Source organism: Typopeltis vanoorti, chromosome 2 (genome assembly GCF_054136105.1).
Source record: "Typopeltis vanoorti isolate ZY-2024b chromosome 2, IOZ_Tvanoo_1.0, whole genome shotgun sequence".
NCBI lineage: Eukaryota > Metazoa > Arthropoda > Arachnida > Uropygi > Thelyphonidae > Typopeltis > Typopeltis vanoorti.
Window position 1 is genome coordinate 164,023,722 of NC_143550.1, and position 20,814 is coordinate 164,044,535.

Genomic DNA, 20,814 nt, shown 5'->3' on the forward strand with positions numbered 1-20,814 from the left:
TCCAAGTGACTTTTTTTAGGATGCCCCTCTCCACTCTGGTGCATTGTTTTGGGCTCATGTTCAAAACACCATGTTTTGTCACCAGTAATGATCGTTTCAATGAGTTTTAATGAGGTCCTTGCAATGTTCAATTCGATATTTTTTTGGTCGTCGGTCAACGGGGCCTGCCTTAACAAAAGGATCAAGGAGAACTGCCGATTTCTTCAAGAACCAGAGGCAGTCGAGAGGGGGTGAGGTCCAGTTGCTGACAGAGGGGAAGCGAGATCCAGCTGCCGAGAGAGCACAGGTGAGGTCCAGTTACCGAAGCAGGAGAGGCGAAGTGCTGTTATTGAAGAGAATCAGAAGCATACTGACCCAGAGAAACAGACTTTACAGCGAACCCACGCAAGAGGAAAAAATCGGGAAGTCAACCGAAGCCAATAGCTGCAGAAAGATCTACAAGCCTGTATGCTGAAGCTACTTGCCTGAGCTTATGAGTACCGGGATAATTGCAGTCCAAGAACCGCTAATACACCGATGAAACGCCCTCTGAAGCAAGGCCTGAGATGAAAGAAAAATCACAGACTTTGATGTAAGACCTATGGAAGGTGTCATGACAAAGAGCCTCCGTAAGTGTGTCAAACCTTTAATGTACATTCATTTTGTAATCTAGGAGATATGTCATAGATGGACTGTTAAGAAATAGTAAAAAGAAATATCTATAAGAGAGTCCTCTGAATTGTTGTTAAACTGGAATATAAATTGTAAGATAACTTGCCATAGCTAGTTAATCTCTTTATGAGTAAATTAGTCTTGGCAATTTGGTTTTCTTAAGCAGAGAAGTAACAGAGTAAATATATTGTTTATTCAATTAACATTGAAAAGAGACAGTTTGTTTCTTTATACCAAAAAGACAGATAGAGAAGAGTAACCTCCCTATTGCTCAATTAATGTACTTTATTTTAAAATGTAAATAAATGTGTTTTAACATATCAACAACCGTGTGATTGTTTATTTTACAATGCACTGTTCCTAAAAAATTATCGGACTTGTGAGCAGGAAACCAAGTGAGTTATCCGAAGCGTATAGTTAAGTGCAAATAGACCACGACTGTTTGTGTAAAGTTTTACTGAAGGAATTTGTGTTAGAGAAAGAGAAAAATCAACTGGCCTTATTACTGAGTTTTATGCCAATTAAAAGATATTAGTAGCGCAGTCTCAATAAAAATAAATTTTTTATTATCCATACACATAAGACTCGTAGTGCGAAAAGTAGATAAGCATAATATGCAATAGTTTAAGCAAGAAAGGTTACAAGAGAGAAAGTGCGCACTGCTAATTAGAATAACGGTATTTCAAAGGTGCAATAACCAAGCAGGCTTTATAAATAGCAAGAAATAGTAGCACACACATATTATAATGCTGTCTAGCCTTGAGATATTTGCTTAGCTATGGACCTTGGTGTTTCACAAGTTTTAATATCATCTAATTATATTTCACAAGGATGAAGAACATGTTTACCTTCAGCTCCTAATGTGAGATTATCTTCAACTGAGGTATCATGTAATGAATCACAATGGCTTCCATATAACGTACTTTGAAATCCACTATCAACACTAAGTGTTATTTGTTCAGATGGCTGTATGGCAGGATCATCTGTTCTGATAAATGCACTAAAAAGGAATAAAAATTCTCAAAATTAAAAAACATAAAAAGAGACAAGATTTAATAATCTTAGCTCTTTTGAGAAGATATTAAATCATCAGAAATTCACAGATATGAATTCTTTTTTTTTTTGGGGGGGGGGGGGGTGCTTAAGGGTCAAAGCTGTATAACTGAGAGGAGACCTCCACATAGCCTTTAAAGGAATGCGGAGAACCGACCAGGGCTTCTGACCTAATGTCCAATCCTCACCTTCTCGTGGTGCACCCTGTTGGGTATCTACCTGAATACTGAACGAACAAGGATGGGCTTGCAATTTGGAATTTAGCCGACCAAATTGTATACTTATTGGCTTAAACCAATATACAAAATGATGGTACAACATGACAAAATTTCATGCCGGCTGGGCCATCGCCCGGTTAAACAAGGTCCCTGTTGTTTTCGCCAGGGAACCAGGGTGAACAGCGAAAAGTCAGCTACTGGAACAAATCTGAAAGCACACCCCAACTCAACATCACCAGAGTTAAAGATCGGTACTATCAACATAAGAAGCCTGAATGACAAAGAAATTGAGCTAGCTGAGGAATTAGATAAGTACCAGATCGACATAATAGGGGTGACTGAAACAAAAAAGACCAAAACTGGTGAGATCTTTCTGAGCAATAAATACAAAATGTTATATTCAGGCAATGACAATCAAGGAAAAGAAGGAGTAGCCATAGTATTCAACACAAAATACGAGGCTAATCTTCTTGAATGGCAGTCAGTCTCAAGTAGAGTAATGTGGGCAAATATGAGAATGGGGAACTGGACAATGAGACTTATTTGTGCCTATGGTCCCACAGAAGTTTCTACTAAGATAGAAGTGGAGGAATTTTTTGAGGCTCTAGAGCAGGGTTTCTCAAACTTTTTCTATGACGGAACACCTTCGTTATTTTGTAATGTATTAATTAATAAATAATTGGTAATTTAGCTGATTTTTATTAATAATTAATACTTGATAATTAATTAATAATTAATCAACCATCAATTAAAGCTTAATTTAATTGGTTTTGATTAATTTAATTGATTTAATTAAAGCGTTAATAAACCTTCATTAAATTAATTTGTGCTGATTTTCATTGACATATCCCATTCTGATCACCAAATATATTTATAATATTATTATAAGTACTTACAAGTGAATGCAGACTTTTCTCCTATGTGCTGGTATTTTTCCCCTCCTTTTGCACATCCTGGAGATGTTTGTAGGCTTGAGGTGGATGACTCGCTATCTGTTCCGTCACAAACACCTTCAATAAGAGATTTCTTAACACCAAAATTAAACAAAGCCCCTTGTCTCTTATTCATACTAGAATTTAAATCTGTATTCCTATTACTTTAAAAAAAAATCATGGCACTCCGGTTTCAGAACAAGCATTTATACACTGCAATACGAACTTGCGAAGAAAATTCGGTATTACTAGATCTGAGAACCAGATATAGACTACCTTGATCTTCAATTTTAGTGGAAAAATTTTCTTTATACTTCCTTCCTGATTGGCCGCTGACATTTGCAACACAGATGTTATTTCGTTCAGTTTTATGAACACACCACTAGTTGTAATCGGCTTGCAGGCCATTTTGTGATCAGTCATAAACGCCGGTATTCTATTTACCAATTGTTGAAAGATTTCAATATGTGAAAATTAATGATGCTTCATGAATATTTCCATGTTTAAAAATATGCCACTTGGTCACTGATATTTGCTACACAAATGTCATTTCCTTCAGTTTTGAGAACAGAGGATATGCACTATTGTTATAATCCGCTTGCAGGCAATTTTTATGACCCTTCATACAGAGTGGTATTCCCTTTCCCAAATGTTGAAAGGTTTCGATGTGTGAAAATTAACAATACACAGATGTTATTAGGCATTTTGGGCCTGAGCTTTGACATATTCATGAATATTATTCTCCTCGGAATATTTCTACTATAAAATATTTATTCATGAGAAATGCTTAGAAAACTAAAATGACAAATTCCAGAACTTCTCGCAGAACACCTATTCATCATCCGTGGAACACTAGTGTTCCACGGAACGCAGTTTGAGAAATCCTGCTCTAGAGAAAGCTACTGACACAATGAAAAAGGAAAAGTTCGTTCCTTTTTGGGGATCTAAATAGCAGAGTAGGAAGTGATTGTCAGACATACAAAAATGTTTTGGGAAAATTTGGAGAAAAGAGCAAAGCTAATAATAATGGCAAATATCTGTTGGATTTCTGCTCAGGACATGGACTGGTTATTACTAACACCATGTTCCAACATAAAAATGTGCACAAATTCACATGGAGAGAAGAGGCTAGGAATAAGAAAAGTCTCATTGACTATGTTATTGTTGATAGTGATGTTTTCTCCCTGGTGCAGGACACCAGAGTGTACAGAGGATTTGAAATTGGAAGTGATCCCTATTTAGTCTTGAGCAGGATAAAATTGAATTTCATATTGAAAAGAATAACATGTAAGAAAGTTTTAAAGCAAATAAAAGTTGAGCAGCTCTCAGATGTGAACTGTAGATTAACATATACAAACATTATTGAAGAAAAAATGATAGAGTTTGAAACAGGAACCAAACCTTGGAGATTCAGTGGCAAGCCTTGAAGAAAACCCTGATTGATTCAGCCAGAGAGGCATGTGGTGAGGTTGTCTGCAAGGATAGAAAAATCAGGACTCCATGGTGGACACAGGAAGTTAAAGAGGCAGTGAAGGAAAAGAAGAAAGCATATCAAAGTTCCTGGCAAATAACTCAGCTTGTGCTCTTAGAGAATATAGAGACAAATGTAAGAAAGCTAAACACCATGTAAAACTAGCTAAACAAAGTCATGGGAAGACTTTGGCAAGAACATAGAAAATAAATATCAAGAAGGTGGTAAGATATTCTGGAGGTTGTTGAAGAAGCTTAGAAATGTAGGAAAGAGTGCTGTAAAAGGTGTTAGAGATGATAAAGGTGAAACGGGAGAAAAAAGATATCCTTGAAGTATGGAGTAATTACTTCGAAAAATTGCTAAATGAAACAAGCAGTGATAGCACAGTGGTAAAAAACACTCATTCAACAGGCATACAGTCAGGAATACATATCCATACTTGAAGCAGAAAAAGCATAATCAAAGGCTTGAAATGTGGAAAGGCAGCAGGAGTAGATGATATTCGACCAGAAATGCTGAAGTAAGGTGGTATAAAAGTTTTACAGTGACTGCACTGCATAGTTCAGAAGGCCTGGACAGAGGGACGAATTCCAGATGATTGGAGTAGAGCTCTCATAGTACCAATATATAAAAAAGGAAATAAAACTGAAAACCTGAATGTGTGAATTACAGAGGTATTTCCCTACTGAGTGTTCCTGGCAAGATCTATGCAAATATTCTTGAGAAATGGTCGAGAAGAATTGTGGAAGAAAAGCTTGGTGAAGAACAACCTGGATTCAGGCCAAATAGAGGCTGTCAGAATCAGATCTTCACTTTACGACAATTAGTTGAGAAAGCATGGAAATATAACAAAGATCTGTATTTAAGTTTTGCCAATCTGGAAAAGGCATATGACAAAGTGCCCAGAGAGAAGCTATTCAATACACTACAGTTATATGGGTCAATGGGGCATTATATCAATCAATACTTAGTCTTTATTTGAGTTGCAAGTCAGCAGTTAGAATTGAAGGAAGTACAGGAAGATGGTTTAATGTTAAATCTGGTGTGAGACAAGGATGTACATTATCCCCCTCTGTTATTCATTATGTATATGGATCACATTATGAAGGAAAGTGGTATTAAACATGATATCAGAATTGGAGATGCTAATATCAGCTCTTTGCTTTATGCGGACGATGTTACTAAATAAATCCGCTACAAGTTTGCAAGATTCTCTGACTGAATTGAATAACTGTTGTAACAGATATGGTATGAAGGTCAGCAATAAAAAGACAATGAAAATAGGTAGAATCGTTGAAAATGTCAACTGTGTTTTGAATGGTGAACCTGTGGAACAAGTAAAACATTTCAGCTACTTAGGCACGATTTTTAGTGAAGATGGTAAATTAAATATGGAAATAGACAACAGAATCAATAAAGCTGTTATCGTAGGAAGTCAATTGAATAAATTCATATGGAATAAGAGAAAAATTAGTCGGAACACTAAATTATCTCTATACAAGACAGTGTTCAAACCAGTTTTAACTTGTGGATCTGAGAGCTGTGTCAGAAGTAAAACACTTGACCAAAGACTAGAGACCGCAGATATGAGAGTCCTGAGAAAGATTAGAGGCGTAAACAGATGGCATCAATGGCAACATCATATTAAAAATGAGGATATTAGGAAAGAACTTGACATTGTCAGTATCCAGGAATGTGTTAGCAGAGCTAATCTCAGGTGGTATGGTCACTTGAGCAAAATGGGCGAGGAAAGATTAGCAAAACAACTGTTCTCTGCCAGGATGGCAGGAAAACGACCCAGAGGAAGACCAAGATATAGGTGGATTGATATGATACAAAGTGCCTTAGATGACAGAAATATAAGATCTGATAATGATGTTTGAGTCTTGACAAGTAACAGACTGATTTGGAGGGAAATTATAGACATAAAGTTGGTAATGAGGTAAATTTTTCATGAAGTAATATCATATCCTGTACACCCCTTGAGGGTACATGTCAGGAATCAGATGATGATGATGAATTCATTTTCACATTTTGTAAAGGTGAAAAAATAAAATAAATTAAATTAAAAATTTAACAAGACCAATATTTAAAAGATATATCTGACTTGGCTGCAATTATGGTAAATAGAAGTAACCTCTTGTTATCCAGTGATCGTAAGATATAATATTATATTATATTATTATCTCATCCTAAGATATAATAATAATTTGCTGGCCTGGCTGGTCGAGTGGTTAGCATATCCGCTCTCCAGCCAAAAGACTGCGGGTTCAAATCCCTCCGTGGGTATGGATGTTTGTGTCCATGGAAATACTAGTGGTGGTGGTTAGCAGTGGATGACGTTGGTGTAGTTGTGGTCAGTTGGTGGATTGAGCAGTGGAGACAGAGTTGTAGAGCAGGTGCCTTCCCTCGAAGAGTCCTTGGACTCCCTGGAGGTGTCAAATAATAATAATAATTCTGTAAAATTGAAAATAGAGGTCGCAATTAAATTACATAACACTTTCTTTTGGATTTTGATACTTGCTAACCATAAAGGATAAAGAACTTCAGAGAATTCTCTCATGTCACAAAAATCAATTTTTTGATGCCTGAAAACTTCAATTTCTATTTTTGCTGTCATTAATTACAGAATTAACAATAGCATATTCTGATATCACAAAATAGATCATTAACTGGATTTTATTAATGCTTTTTTTTATTTTATTAATACAACAAGTGGGGAATGTTGTTTTTTTTCAGTTTGAAAGTGGATTATATTATATTATGCAAGAAAAATATCTTGCATACACAAACAACAGTTTGAGCATAAAGTTACTTTATGACTGTTTTTTGTATACTGAGAGCAGTTGTAGATGGAAGATGATTTTTCAACACTCTGTGTAAAATCCAATAATTGTGTAAAATTGAAAATAAGAGTTGCAATTAAATGACATGACACTTTCTTTTGGATTTTGATACTTGCCAACCATCATAAAGGATACTTATTGGAAGCGTGATATGGTGTGAAAAATAATTATTTATTATTATTTAGGCTATGTGGAGTCTGTAAAATCACTACAGAAGGCCTCTACATTTCACTAACCACTAGCAATTATTCACACAGTATCTGTCATATTTTTAACTCATTCATGAACAGAGCACTTATAAATGATTTTAGCAAACCTTTCTATTCGTTGACCACTCTCCAAGCAAAAAAAAAAAAAAAAAAACTAGTCCTCATACCATTATTAACTACAGTTATACTCAATTTCTAATGAAAATTATCCCTAAGTCCTTGATCCATCAAAGTACTGAAAATTTTTCATGTATATCAATCCTATAAGTAACTTACATGTCTCTATAATGCTCCAAGTTTTCTGTTTATCAACCAATTTCTGTAACTCGCAAATCTTCAATATATCCTTATAAGAAGCATTCCATAAACTTGCTTCCATCTTGGTCACTCACCCCTGTATTCTCTCTGTCATCTCCTTATCCCTCCGATTTACAGTCCAGATCGGACTGTATTAAGGCCTTAAATATACTTGATAACCTGTTTATATTTGTTTGTCAGTGTGCATCCTTCAATAACCATAATCCTATGAGCTCAATATAATTATTCTGGTTTTGTGAGCACATGTTTAATAAAGAAAACTGTTTTTAAAACTAAACAAGTACTAAAAACAACACCCGACAAGTTTCGTCAGTCTAATATCTTCAGGGGTAAAGAGAACTAAAAGTTTAAAGCCCAAACTACTAGAAATTACAAAAATTAGTTTATTTGTTGGTATTGTGAAACTCAAAATTGTTTGTTAAAAAACCGAATAACAGATCTATACAACCATTAATGCATGTTAGCTGGAGACGATGCTATTTGTTGCCGGGTTCTGTGGTTCACGCTCACTCTATCCGAGGTCTGAAATTGGTAAATTTTTAATAAACGATGACCAAACTTGATTTAAAATCAAACCTTGGGTTTTGTTGCATTGCGTAGGAATATTAATCATATTTGCTGCCTCTTTGAATTTTCTTATGAAACAATTCTTATCTATATAGGACATCCCAGAGTACATCATGACCGGTACTTTCTCGTAGACAGGCTTATACGTTGCTTATGCATTTCTAAATCACTTAAGGAATTGAACAACATAGATCCAAACATAAATTAAGTCCAGATGGGTCTGTATAAAAAAAAAAAAATCATGACTGGTAGAGGTTGTGTGAAATGCCAATCCCGATTTATGTTCTCTCTTATTTTGTACGTCCTTTTGATGTTTGCTCATGCAGATTTCTCCCGATCTCCCCGTCTGGCCCACACAGCAGATGCCACAGGAACAGTGAATATTATAAAAACCCCTGGTTTTTCAGTGGGTGATGTGGAGGTTTCAGAGGATGAAGAGATCTTGATATTTTTTCAAGTGGCAGGAAAGTCACTTTTATGCTGTATTTGTAGAGAAGTTTGGCTAATTTATCTGTTACATTCTTGATATAAGGAACATAAATCGGGATTGGCATTTCACACCCTCTATCGGTCATGATGTACTCTGGGTAGAACAAACATGTCCTATATAGATAAGAATTGTTTCACAAGAAAATTCAAAGAGGCAACAAATACGATTAAAATTCCTACGCAAAGCAACAAAAACCAAGGTTTGATTTTAAATCAAGTTTGGTCATCATTTATTTAAAATTTACCAATTTCAGACCTCAGACAGAGTGAGCATGAACCACAGAACGCGACAACAAATAGCATTGTTCTATAACTAACACAGATTAACGGTTGTATAGATCTGTCATTCGGTTTTTTAATGAACTGTTTTTAGTTTCACAATACCAACAAATGAACTAATTTTCGTAATTTCTAGTAGTTTGTGCTTTAAACTTTTAGTTCTCTTTACCCCTGAAGATGTTAGAATAACGAAACTTGTCGGGTGTTGTTTTTAGTACTTGTTTAGTTTTAAAAACAGTTTACTTTAATAAGCATGTGGTCACTAAACTAGAATAATTATATTGAACTTCTTAACCACAGAAACCTACGCAGAAATCCTATGAGCTATTTTAGCCACTTTTGCAACAAACCTGTCCTTCTTTTCTGCAATCCCCTGATGCTGCTCACCCATTTAACTCCCACGTGATTTATCCACCTGACTCTCGGTATGCAATGTGCTCTTACTTACTTCAAACATCCCTTAATCATTTCCTATGCATTTATGAATTTATCATAATTACCAACTCTTCTTCTTCTTCTTCTTCCTAACATGGAATTTAGGCCATGTGGCCTGTTCCGGTCTCATGCCATCTCTTTCTTGGTCTTCCGATTCTTCTTTTTCCACTTATTTTGTATCTGTATAATATTTTTGGTAGACTGCTGTTGTCCACTCGATTTAAATGTTCTAGCCATTTTTGTTTATACTGTCTTATGTAGTAATTAACTGGTTTTATTTTCAGGGATTGTAAGATTTCTTCATTTGTTTTGTGGTCCCACTTGGTATATCCAGCTGTTTTTCTGAGGAACTTCATTTCTGCTGTTTGAATTCATTTTTCATCTTTCCTTTTCATGGTCCATGTTTCGCTTCCATATAGTAGAGTTGGTTTTGACAAGACATTATATAGTCTGATTCTAGTGTGTTTTTGTACCAGGGATGGCTTAAATATATTATTTATTATGCCATTTACTTTGACAAAGTTTGATATTTTAGTGTTTATGTCTTTTTCTTGTTCGTATGATAGATCACCCCCCAAGTATCTGAAAGTGTTTACTTGTTCCAATATTTTATTATCTATCACTATTTTACTTCTTATTGGGTTTTCTCCTTTGAATGCCATTATTTTTGTTTTTTCTTTGGATATTGTCATATTATATTGTTTTGAGATATCATTTAATGATTTTAATGATCTTTGTAAGTCATCTTCTGATGTAGCTAATACTATTTGATCATCTGCAAATAGTAGTGTATCTAACTTCATTTGCAGGGTCATTTGTATACCAAATGGGTTATGCTGTTTCCAGATTGTTAATATTTCATTTATATATATATATTGAAAAGCAGAGGTGAGAGGGTACATCCTTGTCATACTCCTCTTGATATATCTTTCCATTCTGAGGTGTGTTCTACTTTAACTGCTATTTTATTTCCTATATATATATATATATTTCTTGAATAGATTGTAAAAGTTGGTTTGGTATGTTTAAATTGGTTAATATTTTAAACAATTTTTGTTTAAAATTTTTGTTTCCAGATTGTTAATATTTCATTTATATATATATTGAAAAGCAGAGGTGAGAGGGTACATTCTTGTCATACTCCTCTTGATATATCTTTCCATTCTGAGGTGTGTTCTAATTTAACTGCTATTTTATTTCCTATATATATTTCTTGAATAGATTGTAAAAGTTGATTTGGTATGTTTAAATCGGTTAATATTTTAAACAATTTTTGTCTACGAATTTTGTCAAAGGCTTTTTCATAATCAATAAAGGCCACGTGTATTTCTTTTTGAAATTCTCTTCTCTTTTCTATTAATAATTTTAAAGTAAAAATTGGATCTATGCAGGATCGGCCTTTTTGGAAACCATTTTGTTCTTCTAGTAATTTGTTTTCTACAATGCTGCTTAGTTTCTCTTTTAATATTCCTGCATATATTTTATATCCTGTATTCAGCAGGCTAATTCTCCTATAATTATTGCAATTGTCTTTATTTCCTTTTTTATAGATTGGGATGACCAGTGCTTTTTTCCAAGAGTTAGGGGTTTTTCTGGACATCCAAACCATATTAAAAAATTTCAATAATTTCATAATTACCAACTCTAATTTTGCATATACCTGTTCTTAATTGAAAATTCCACATTTATCCATCTCTAGATCAAGACTGCATGATCACTGTCGTTGGCTCCAACCAAGGTGACCACTGACTGATTGGTTCAATGTAGTTATTGTATAAGAGGGCAAATCCTCTTATACAACAATTACATTGAACACTTTTAACCACTCTTTAGTAGCTACCTAACTTTTTTCCATTTCCTTCTTCACATGTAGCTTTTTCTCCTTCCAATCTATGTCCTCATAGTTGAAGCATCCCATAATAATTACTTGCCCTCCACTCATTGAGCTTATTTTCTCTAATGCCTATCATCCACACTATCTATGGCATTTCCTGGCCTATAAGAACAACTGAGAGCACTGTCTTCCACTTCTATGACCTACTGCTGAACAACTATATTTTGTGGTTTTTTTTTTTTTTTTTTTTTTTTGTTGTTGTTGTTGCATTTCATCTGCCGTCATCAGTAATGTCCCTCCCACACACACACACACACACACACACACACACACAGATTCTGTTCTCTCTCTATGATCCCTGAAAATAATATATCCTTCACATATTCTATCCCAAGAATTATATCTTCTGTCAGCTAAGTCTCACTAATTACTATTATTACTATTATTTCGGGCAACTCCAGGGAGTCACTGGACTCATCGAGGGAGGCCCCAAATCATATTCATCACAACTATTTGACATTCATACAGTATCTATCATACCTCGCCTTAAACTCATTCACTGTCACAGCATCCACCACAGACTCAGGGAGCGCATTCCACTCATTCACCACTCTCCAAATAAAAAACCTAGCTCTAACACCTTTACTAACCACACTTTTGCCCAGTTTCCATGGATGTCCCCTAGTCCTCCCACAACCAGCCCTGTTCTCAAAAATATCTTCTGAATTAATTTTATAGAAACCCTTCAGTAATTTGAATGTCTCAATCATATCTCCCCTCCTCCGCCTATCAACCAATTTTTGCAACCCACAAATCCTCAACCTGTTCTCATACGGTTCATTCCACAGACATGCTATCATCTTGGTCACTCGCCTCTGGATCCTCTCCACCTCCTCCCCATCAAGAAGAAACCTAGGTGACCAAATCTGAGCACAGTAGTCTAGATGGGGTCTTATCAAGGCTCGATACAGAGGAACAATAACCTGCTTGTCTCTGCTTGTCAACATATTCTTCAGCAACCAAGTGATTTGATGAGCTGTTTTGGTCACTTTTGCAATGTGTCCCCTAAATTTCAATTCCTTATCTACCAACACTCCTAAATCTCGTGCCTCATCAATTTCCTGGAGCACGGTTCCACCAATGCAGTAAACTGCCACCAATCTTTTCACCCCAAAATGCATAACCTTACATTTTGCCACATTAAACTGACATCCATTCTCCTTAGCCCAGACCTCCAATCTATCCAAATCATCCTGCAAAATTTTGACGTCATCTGCATTCACTATTGCCCTACCCAACTTCGCATCATCCGCAAACAAATGAACTGTTCCTCTCAGATCATTTCCTATATCATTTATGAACAAATTAAACAGCAGTGGTCCAAGAACAGATCCTTGTGGCACACCACTAGTCACAGGCCGTCTTGTGGACTCTACTCCCGAGTAAACCACTCTCTGATATCTCTCCGTCAACCACCCTCCTATCCATCTCACCAACCCTATGTCCATTCCCATATGCTGCAATTTACTGATTAGAATTCCATGTGGAATCCTGTCAAAGGCCTTGGCAAGGTCCAGTAGAATCACCGTAAACCCATTACCCTTATCCAGTTCAGCCGTCACTGTGTTATAATACTAATGCCAATAAAGACTTTTGCCCAAGAAGAACTCACAAATGCCAAAATTCTATCTTATTTCAATATATTACCTAAGGAACTATATTTTTAAACATTTTTTTAATTCATCATTATCTACCCACTCTTGTCTTGGCTATCCTCTTCTGTTTATGATGTCTATTGTACTGAAAACATCAAGGATTGATAGTTCTGCTGTTATCCATCCTGCAAGGATATGTCCAAAGAGGTTAAGTTTCCTTCCAATTATTTCTGCATTATATTCTCTTTCCAATTTACATTTTTTTTTACAGAGTTCATCTGTTTATCCTTTTTATAATCTAATTTGTATAATCTACCTACAGCACATCATTTTAAATCCCAGTATTCATCTCACAGACTCTCTGATCATTACCCATGTCTTACATTCCTTCAACATTCTCCAAGCAAAAAATCTAATCTTCATAGAAAGTGCACATGAAGAGCCAGCCTGGTTGGCCGAGTGGTCAGCATATGCACTCTCCAGGAAAAGGCTGTAAGTTCAAATCCCACTGTGGGCATGGATATTTGTGATTTTAAAAATACTAAAAATACTAGTGGTGGTGGTGATGGGCAGAAGATGGTGTTGGTGTAGATGATGGTAGTTGCAGTTCATTGTAGTTGGTGGATTGAGTGGTGGAGATGCAGAGTTGTAGAGTAGGTGCCCTCCCTTGATGAGTCCTTGGACTCCTTGGAGGTGTCATGTAATAATAATAATGATAATAATATGCATGTTTCCAGCACTTTCAACTTTGCATCAAAGCAATGCTTTACTTTTCCACATCTTATCCATTGCATATAGATTTACTTTTACTTTTATTTTGTTAAAAACACAAGTAATAATATGGAGATTATCCCTCTTTATTAAGATATGATTTGACTGCATCTTGACTACAATGCAGAGGTTTGGTCATCTGAGTTTCTTGAGGATCAGGATGTAATGGAAACGAGTGACCGAACTGGTGAAGCTGGTAACAAATCTGTGGAATGCTTCCATGAGAACAAATTGAAGGTTTGTGGATTGCAAAGTTTAGTTGATAGGCAGAAAAGAGGAGACATGATAAAAACTTAAGTTCATGTGAAGTAGAGGTGGGCAAGACAGGATATTTAGTGGGGTTTGGTACAAGCCAAGGAGTACAGAGGACGGGGAGCAGGAGACGTTTAGGCAGTTGAGCTTGGCAAGTGCAAGAAGAATGATCGTTATGGGAGATTTTAACTACAGCAGTATAAGTTAGTAAGAGGAAAATGCATGTAGTAATAAGGGAATGGAATTTCTAGAATTCTTGAGGGACAAATGTCTTAGGCAACAAGAGGTTCCAGAGTTTTGGATTTGGTCATAGCATCAGAAGAGCTGATAATAATTGAGATGACATCTCTCCTCCCAGTTGGAGAGAGTGACCATGTGGTTTTGACATGGAAGATGAATAGACATGCAGAAGTATCAAAGAAAAGGGAACAAATGTGGAATTATAAGGTGGGTGATTATAATAGTCTTAGATATCAACTTGGGGCAGTTCCATGGAGGGAGGAATTAGAAGGCACCAAATTAGTGCTTGGGACATGGTAAAGGAATATTTGTTAGCAGCAATAGTCAGTTGTATTCCACGAGTGAAGAAGCAGACAAAAAATTTGGTGTATAGTGGATGACAAACAATATCAAACAGGAACTGCAGGTGAAAAAGGGATTATGGAAGAGATACAAGGAGAGGGGTGGAGAGCAAATGCATGAAGAATATTTAATATAATTTAATTCTTCATGCAAATGCATGAAGAATTAAAAGCAAAAAAAATTCCTTAGGATTTTCTTTGGATTTTAATGCCAATCTCTTCTCATATTCCAGTTTTGCCTTCCTCACCATACTAGGCCAGGAGAGTGACTAGTATGGTGAGGAAGGCAAAACTGGAATATGAGAAGAGATTGGCATTAAAATCCAAAGAAAATCCTAAGGAATTTTTTAGCTATGTGGCCAGTAGGAGGAGAAATGATTGTGGAATGACATTGTGAGATAAAAAAAGGGATAGAATGACTGATGCAGAGGGCATAGTGGAGTTGTTCAATGCACACTTTATAGGAGTATTTCATCCTGGAGCAGAAGGTTTTAATACTAGATGGGGTTGGGCAGGTTCAAGGTTTAGAGGTGCAAAAGGAGAGTGTGTTCCAAATACTGAGTACTTTGGAGGTCAGTAAAGCAGTGGGACTGGATGGTATTTCACCATGGCTTTTAAGAGAACGTGCTAAAGAACTGACAGCTCCCTTGACCTGGTTTTTCAATGAAAGTCTGGCTATGGAAAAGGTACCCAAGAAATAGAAGGAAGGTAAGATAGTGCCATTGCATAAGGGTGGTAGCAGACTGCAAGTGTCTAATTATAGGCCAATTTGTGTGTCATCAGTAGTTGTTAAGGTCTTGGAGAAATTAGTGAGGGACTATATACAATGTTGGGAAGATGAGGGTAATGTTATCTGTGAGAATCAATATGGATTTGTTAAGGAGTGCTCTTGTTTAAGCAATATGATTGCCTTTTATAATAAAGTGACAAGATCAGTTGATGAGAGAAAGGCATACACTGCCATTTTTTTTGGATTTTGCAAAGGCATTTGACAGGGTGCTGCTTGATAAGCTGATATCTAAGTTACAGCACATGGGTTTAGATGTCGGGTTAGTCAACTGGATTCAGGATTTGCTATCTGATAGGTATCAGAGAGTTGTGTATGGTGGGGCAATATTAAGGAAGAAGAAGGATACAAGTGGGGTTCCACTTGTAACCTTCTGAGACCTGTATTGTTTAACATTTATATCAATGACATTGCAAGGGGATATTCAGTTGTTTGCAGATGATGTGAAGTTGGGGAAAGGTTATTAGTAATAGTACTGATGTGGCAGCCTTGCAAGAGGATTTGAATAAACTAGACAGATAGGCAAATGAATGGGGGTTTCAGTTTAATGCAGCAAAATGCAAAGTCTTGAAGTTTGGGATACATCGATGAGAGGCTGCATATTCGATTGGAAGAGCTGTACTGGAGAAAGTAGGGGAGACAAGAGATCTGGTGGTGATGATCAATAGAAAACTGAAATTCAGAGAGCATATTGCAAAGTGGTGAAGATAACCCAGAGGACTGCTGCAATACTGAGAAGGATACTGACCTGCAGAGATAGAAGAGTTGTTATCATTTTGTTGTATAAGACCCTGATCAGACCACACTTAGACTACTGTTTCTCAAATTTGGTCTCCAGAATTTGAAGGAGATAAATTAACTGTGGAAAGGGTGCCGGAGGCAGATAACAAAGATGGTTTCATGACCATACAATGTTAATTATGAGGATCGGCTGCAGTTTGGTCGATAGAAGGAGAGGTGATATGGTCCAGACTTTTAAACTGTTGAGAGGCAGTTACAGGGTGGAGCAGCGGGAAGGAGTGATGACAAGGGGGCCATCCCTGGAAAGTATGAAAGGAAGCTGTGAGGAGTGGTTTCTTTGTGTGGAGGGTGGTGGAACCCTGGAATGCATTGCCTGAATGAGTTCAAGGAGTGGTATGATAGACTTTGTGCTTCCTAGGAAGGACCTCCCGTGATGAGTCTCTTGACTCCATGGAAGACTGAATAATGATAACAATAATAATAATAAAGTTATTAAAAGAGTTCTGTAAGATTGGCACAAAACAAATTTTTCAATACATGACAATAGAGAGAACTAGGAATAAACCTGGAAGTTGTGTAATTGTGTGGTTAGTAAGGGTGTGCAGACTTTTTTTTTTTTTTTTTGGCAAGTGGTGAATGACTGAAATGAATTGCCAGAATTGGTTACCCTAACAGCAAATAAGTTTAAGGAGAGGTATGATATGTCTTTTGTACATAAAGGTTATTGTGGGTCTCTCACAATGAGCCTTCTGACTCCATACTCATAATAATGGTTTGGTCAAAGAGTTGCCAAATTCCCTTGCACATTCTTATAGTATTATTGGCTAATATCCCATCTATCCCATGGCATGGCCTTATTTGCATTAAGGTTCTACAATAACCTAAGCAATTCCATTTATTTCTACTTGGTACATCAGTCAAAGTCTCATATTGCAATATATTCACCTGGATGGTACACCTATGCAAAATGATTACTTATCATATAGCAAAAAGATTCTGGGATTTTTTCTGGCCTGCTCAGTTAGCCTCCTTGATATATTGGTCTCACTTTTTGCTTGTGCCTTGTATGGTGCATGAACTTGCTGATCACCTCTCTCTTTATATACCCTCCACAACTTTTTCATTTTCAGCAACTCCCACTTAAGAATGCTAATAATCCATAACTCCTAGCTAGTTTATCCTCTTGATTCTTGGTATAAAATCTAATACTGCTTTCTTAAAATAGTTCTTCATTCTTCAGATTCTTATGTTATATCACTGCTCCAAGTTGGTTGCACATATACCTCTTCTTAACTGAAAGATTCCATGTCTGGTAATCTCCTAGGTCAAGACCACACATGATCACTCTCACTATTCAGAGACAATGTTGCCACTTTGGTTACTGCTAAGTTCTCTCTCACCCCCAATTCACTTGCTTTCATTACATACTCTCTGAAGCAATTACCTTCAATGTTTCAAGTAAATGCAAACATTGTATGTTCATGAGGTATAAAATAATGAAAATTCATTATTCTTTCTTGAAGTAATAATCTAATGCCAAGTTGAAGCCTTCTACCCATTTTCTTCATCTATTTCCATAACTGCCTTTCTAATAACTTAAGTGCTAAGATTTAATAAATAACCATCCTAATAGACTTTTCATCTATTTTCTTACCTGTCAACCTCTTCATCCAGTTCAATTGAATTTATCCAGTCTTGTACAGATACAGGAGATTTTGGAGGTGGAGTACTAACATGGGCTGCAAAAATAAATTTAAATAACTTTACATTACTGAATGACTTTAGGATATATGATGTCAAAACACAATGAAATGTATATACGAGGGGGATGGAAAAGTTCTCATAAACACCTAGAACAAAAATGATATTAAGGCAACTGATATAATCCACAAGAAAGAACATACTTTAAACCCTTTAACACCCATGTTTCATCAAATTGTAATAATTTGTTCTTTTTCTTTTAGGATATATAAAAGTCATGTCAGAGGTTTGAAGAAATTTGAAAACAGAGGTGTGGGCTGTCATCAAGTTTCTTGTGCTGCAAGAAAAGTCCATGACTGAGATTCGCCAAACTTTGTGTGAGACTTTAGGGGACTGTGCCTCAGCATATCTAACAGTTACCATATTAAAAGTGGGCATCCTGAGAAAACAGATACTCCCAGGTCAGGAAGACCTTCCGCAGTAATCAAACCTGAAAACACTGCTGATGCAGTGCATGTCATGGTCCTTGATGATAAACAAATACCATTGCAGGCGTAGACTTCTGTGGCTAATTGGTTCAAAAGATATATTTCGCTGATTACACCACATTTTTTTAATTATTCAGTTATATAAAACACTGAAATAATAGTTCCCAACAAGTTTCTTAAATTGTAGGATTTACATCTTCAGGAGGTAAATAGTATAATTTAAAGTTTAAACAAGAGAATTAATAAATACAAATCATAACCGTCTGGCTATTCATAAAACTCAAATAACAGAATGCAGATATATAACGTTATTGATGTTGAACAATACTGGACGATGTCACGTGTTCTTGTTCTCATTCATACAGTCCGAGCTCAGATTGAGCTAGATTTTTTATTAGAGCTGACCACACTTGATGGAGAATTAAACCTTGATTTTTATTGCATTGGGTTGGGTTTTTTAGCATATTAGCAGCTTCTTTAAATTTTCTTATATAACTGTTGTTTTCTATGTATGACATCGTTTTTTTGCCAGAGTACATTGTGTCCAGTGGAAGTGGTATGGAAAGCAAGATCTGTTTTTTGTTCTCTTTTGTATTGTACGTCTTTTTGGTGTTCAGCCATGCGTATTTTTCCAGATCTTCCTGTCTGTCCTGCGTAGCAAATCCCGCAAGAGCAATGAATTTTGTAGACTCCTGGTTTTTTAAGAGGATGATGAGGTGGTTTTGGTGGATGTAGGAATCTTGAGATTTTTTCCATAGTCGGGAACTATTATTTCAGTGTTTTATATAACTGAATAATAAAAAAAATGTGGTATAATCACCGAAATATATCTTTTAAACAAATACCAGTCAAAAACATCAAGGAGTCATTATCTACCAACATCTGGACATGTAGAAGCTCTCAGCAAAATGGGTCCCCAAATGTTTGCCGACCAAAAGAGAGAAGGTGTGCTGTCATCTCAAGGGATTTGGGGTCATTTTGAGAGATCAGGTGTAAATTTTTTTGGCTCGTATGGTGACTGTCGATGAAACGTGCCTTCATTACTATGACCCAGAGACCAAACAACAGTCAATGGAGAGGAGACACAAAGGTTCTCCATAGCCAAAGAAGTTCTGAACCCAAAAGTCAGCAGGGAGGATTCTTGCCATTGTCTTTTAGGATATGGATGGAGTAATCCTTATCAAGTATCTCAAAAAAGATGAAACTGTTACAGCATCAGTTTATTCAACAGCTCTGAAGGAATTAAAGGAGGTCGTGAAGGAAAAGCACTGCAGGAAACTGAGCAGAGTGTGTGTGTGTTGGTGGTTGGAACAAACAGGGATGCTGCAGTTTCTACATGCCAATGCCAGAAGTATCAGGCACAAGAGGGAGGAGTTTTTGGAATTGGTTAGTGCAACCTTGCCAAATGTTATAGGCATTGATAAGACTTGGCTAACAGCAGATGATGTAGTTCCAGGGACAGAATGTGATGGATTTAGTATTTTCAGGGAGGAACAGAGTAGAAAAGACAGGGAGTGGGGGTACTGATGATGAACTGGAGCCAAGAAGATTAGAAGTCCGAGTGACTTCTAATCTTCTTGGTAGTTCTTTTGAATCAACTATCATTATCCTCCTGAAGAGGAGGATAATGATAGTTAATGAAACAATATACAGGTTATGTAGAAGGAATGTTGTAGAGATTATGGACCTATGGCCTGAGTGTGATGGATGGAAAGATTTGTACAATGCTCATGGGTTTTCTTCACTGAGAGTATAAAAGTGCAAAGTCAGGAAAACTAAGAAATTAGAGCAGACAAGTGTGTGTGTGTGTGTGTGTGTGTGTGTGTGTGTGTGTGTGTGTGTGTGTGTGTGTGTGTGACAAATGAATATAACTAACAAGTCCAGAATTTAGTCTCTTAGGCAAAAATATTGACCAGAGTAGTAAATTCAGGAAATAAAGGTGGTTAGAACAAACAGGGATGCTGCAGTTTCTACATACCAATGCTAGAAGCATCAGGCACAAGAGGGAGGAGTTTTGGAGTTTTTGGAACTGGTTAGTGCAACCTTGCTGAATGTTATAGGCATTGATGAGACTTGGCTAACAGCAGATGATGTAGTTCCAGGGACAGAATGTGATGGATTTAGTATTTTCAGGGAGGAACAGAGTTGATAAGACAGGGGGGGGGGGGGTACTGATGATGAACTGCAGCCAAGAAGATTAGAAGTCACTCGGGCAGATAGTAGTTCTTTTGAATCAATTTGGTGTGAGATTGAGACAAATAGGACAAAACAAAATTGGTTGCTGCCATAGGATACCAGGGATGATGTGAAAGACACGCATCAGCAGATTAGTAAAATGAGTGCAAATAGAGTAATTATTATGATGAACTTCAACTTCGAAGACATACACACGTGGATTAGAAGAAAAGATCACATGGTAGAAAAGAAATGAAATTTATACACTTACTGAGAGAGAATTCCTTGAAGCAGAATATGATAGAGGGGACTCACAGTAGAACAGTGTTGGATCTTGTTATGTGATCAGAAGATCTGTCTA

General features: G+C 36.5%; 1 protein-coding gene across 1 annotated transcript in view; it reads right to left on the reverse strand.

The window, feature by feature from the left end:
* Positions 1-1,467: 1,467 nt before the first annotated feature.
* The window catches only part of LOC150109600 (uncharacterized), a 132,177-nt gene continuing 112,830 nt past the window's right edge, over positions 1,468-20,814 (reverse strand). Inside the window, exons 6-7 of the mRNA XM_090402740.1 lie at positions 17,744-17,828; positions 1,468-1,651 (exon numbers count right to left, since the gene is read on the reverse strand). Of these exons, the coding sequence (XP_090258866.1) occupies positions 1,468-1,651; positions 17,744-17,828 (269 nt within the window). The remainder of the gene's footprint in view (positions 1,652-17,743; positions 17,829-20,814) is intronic.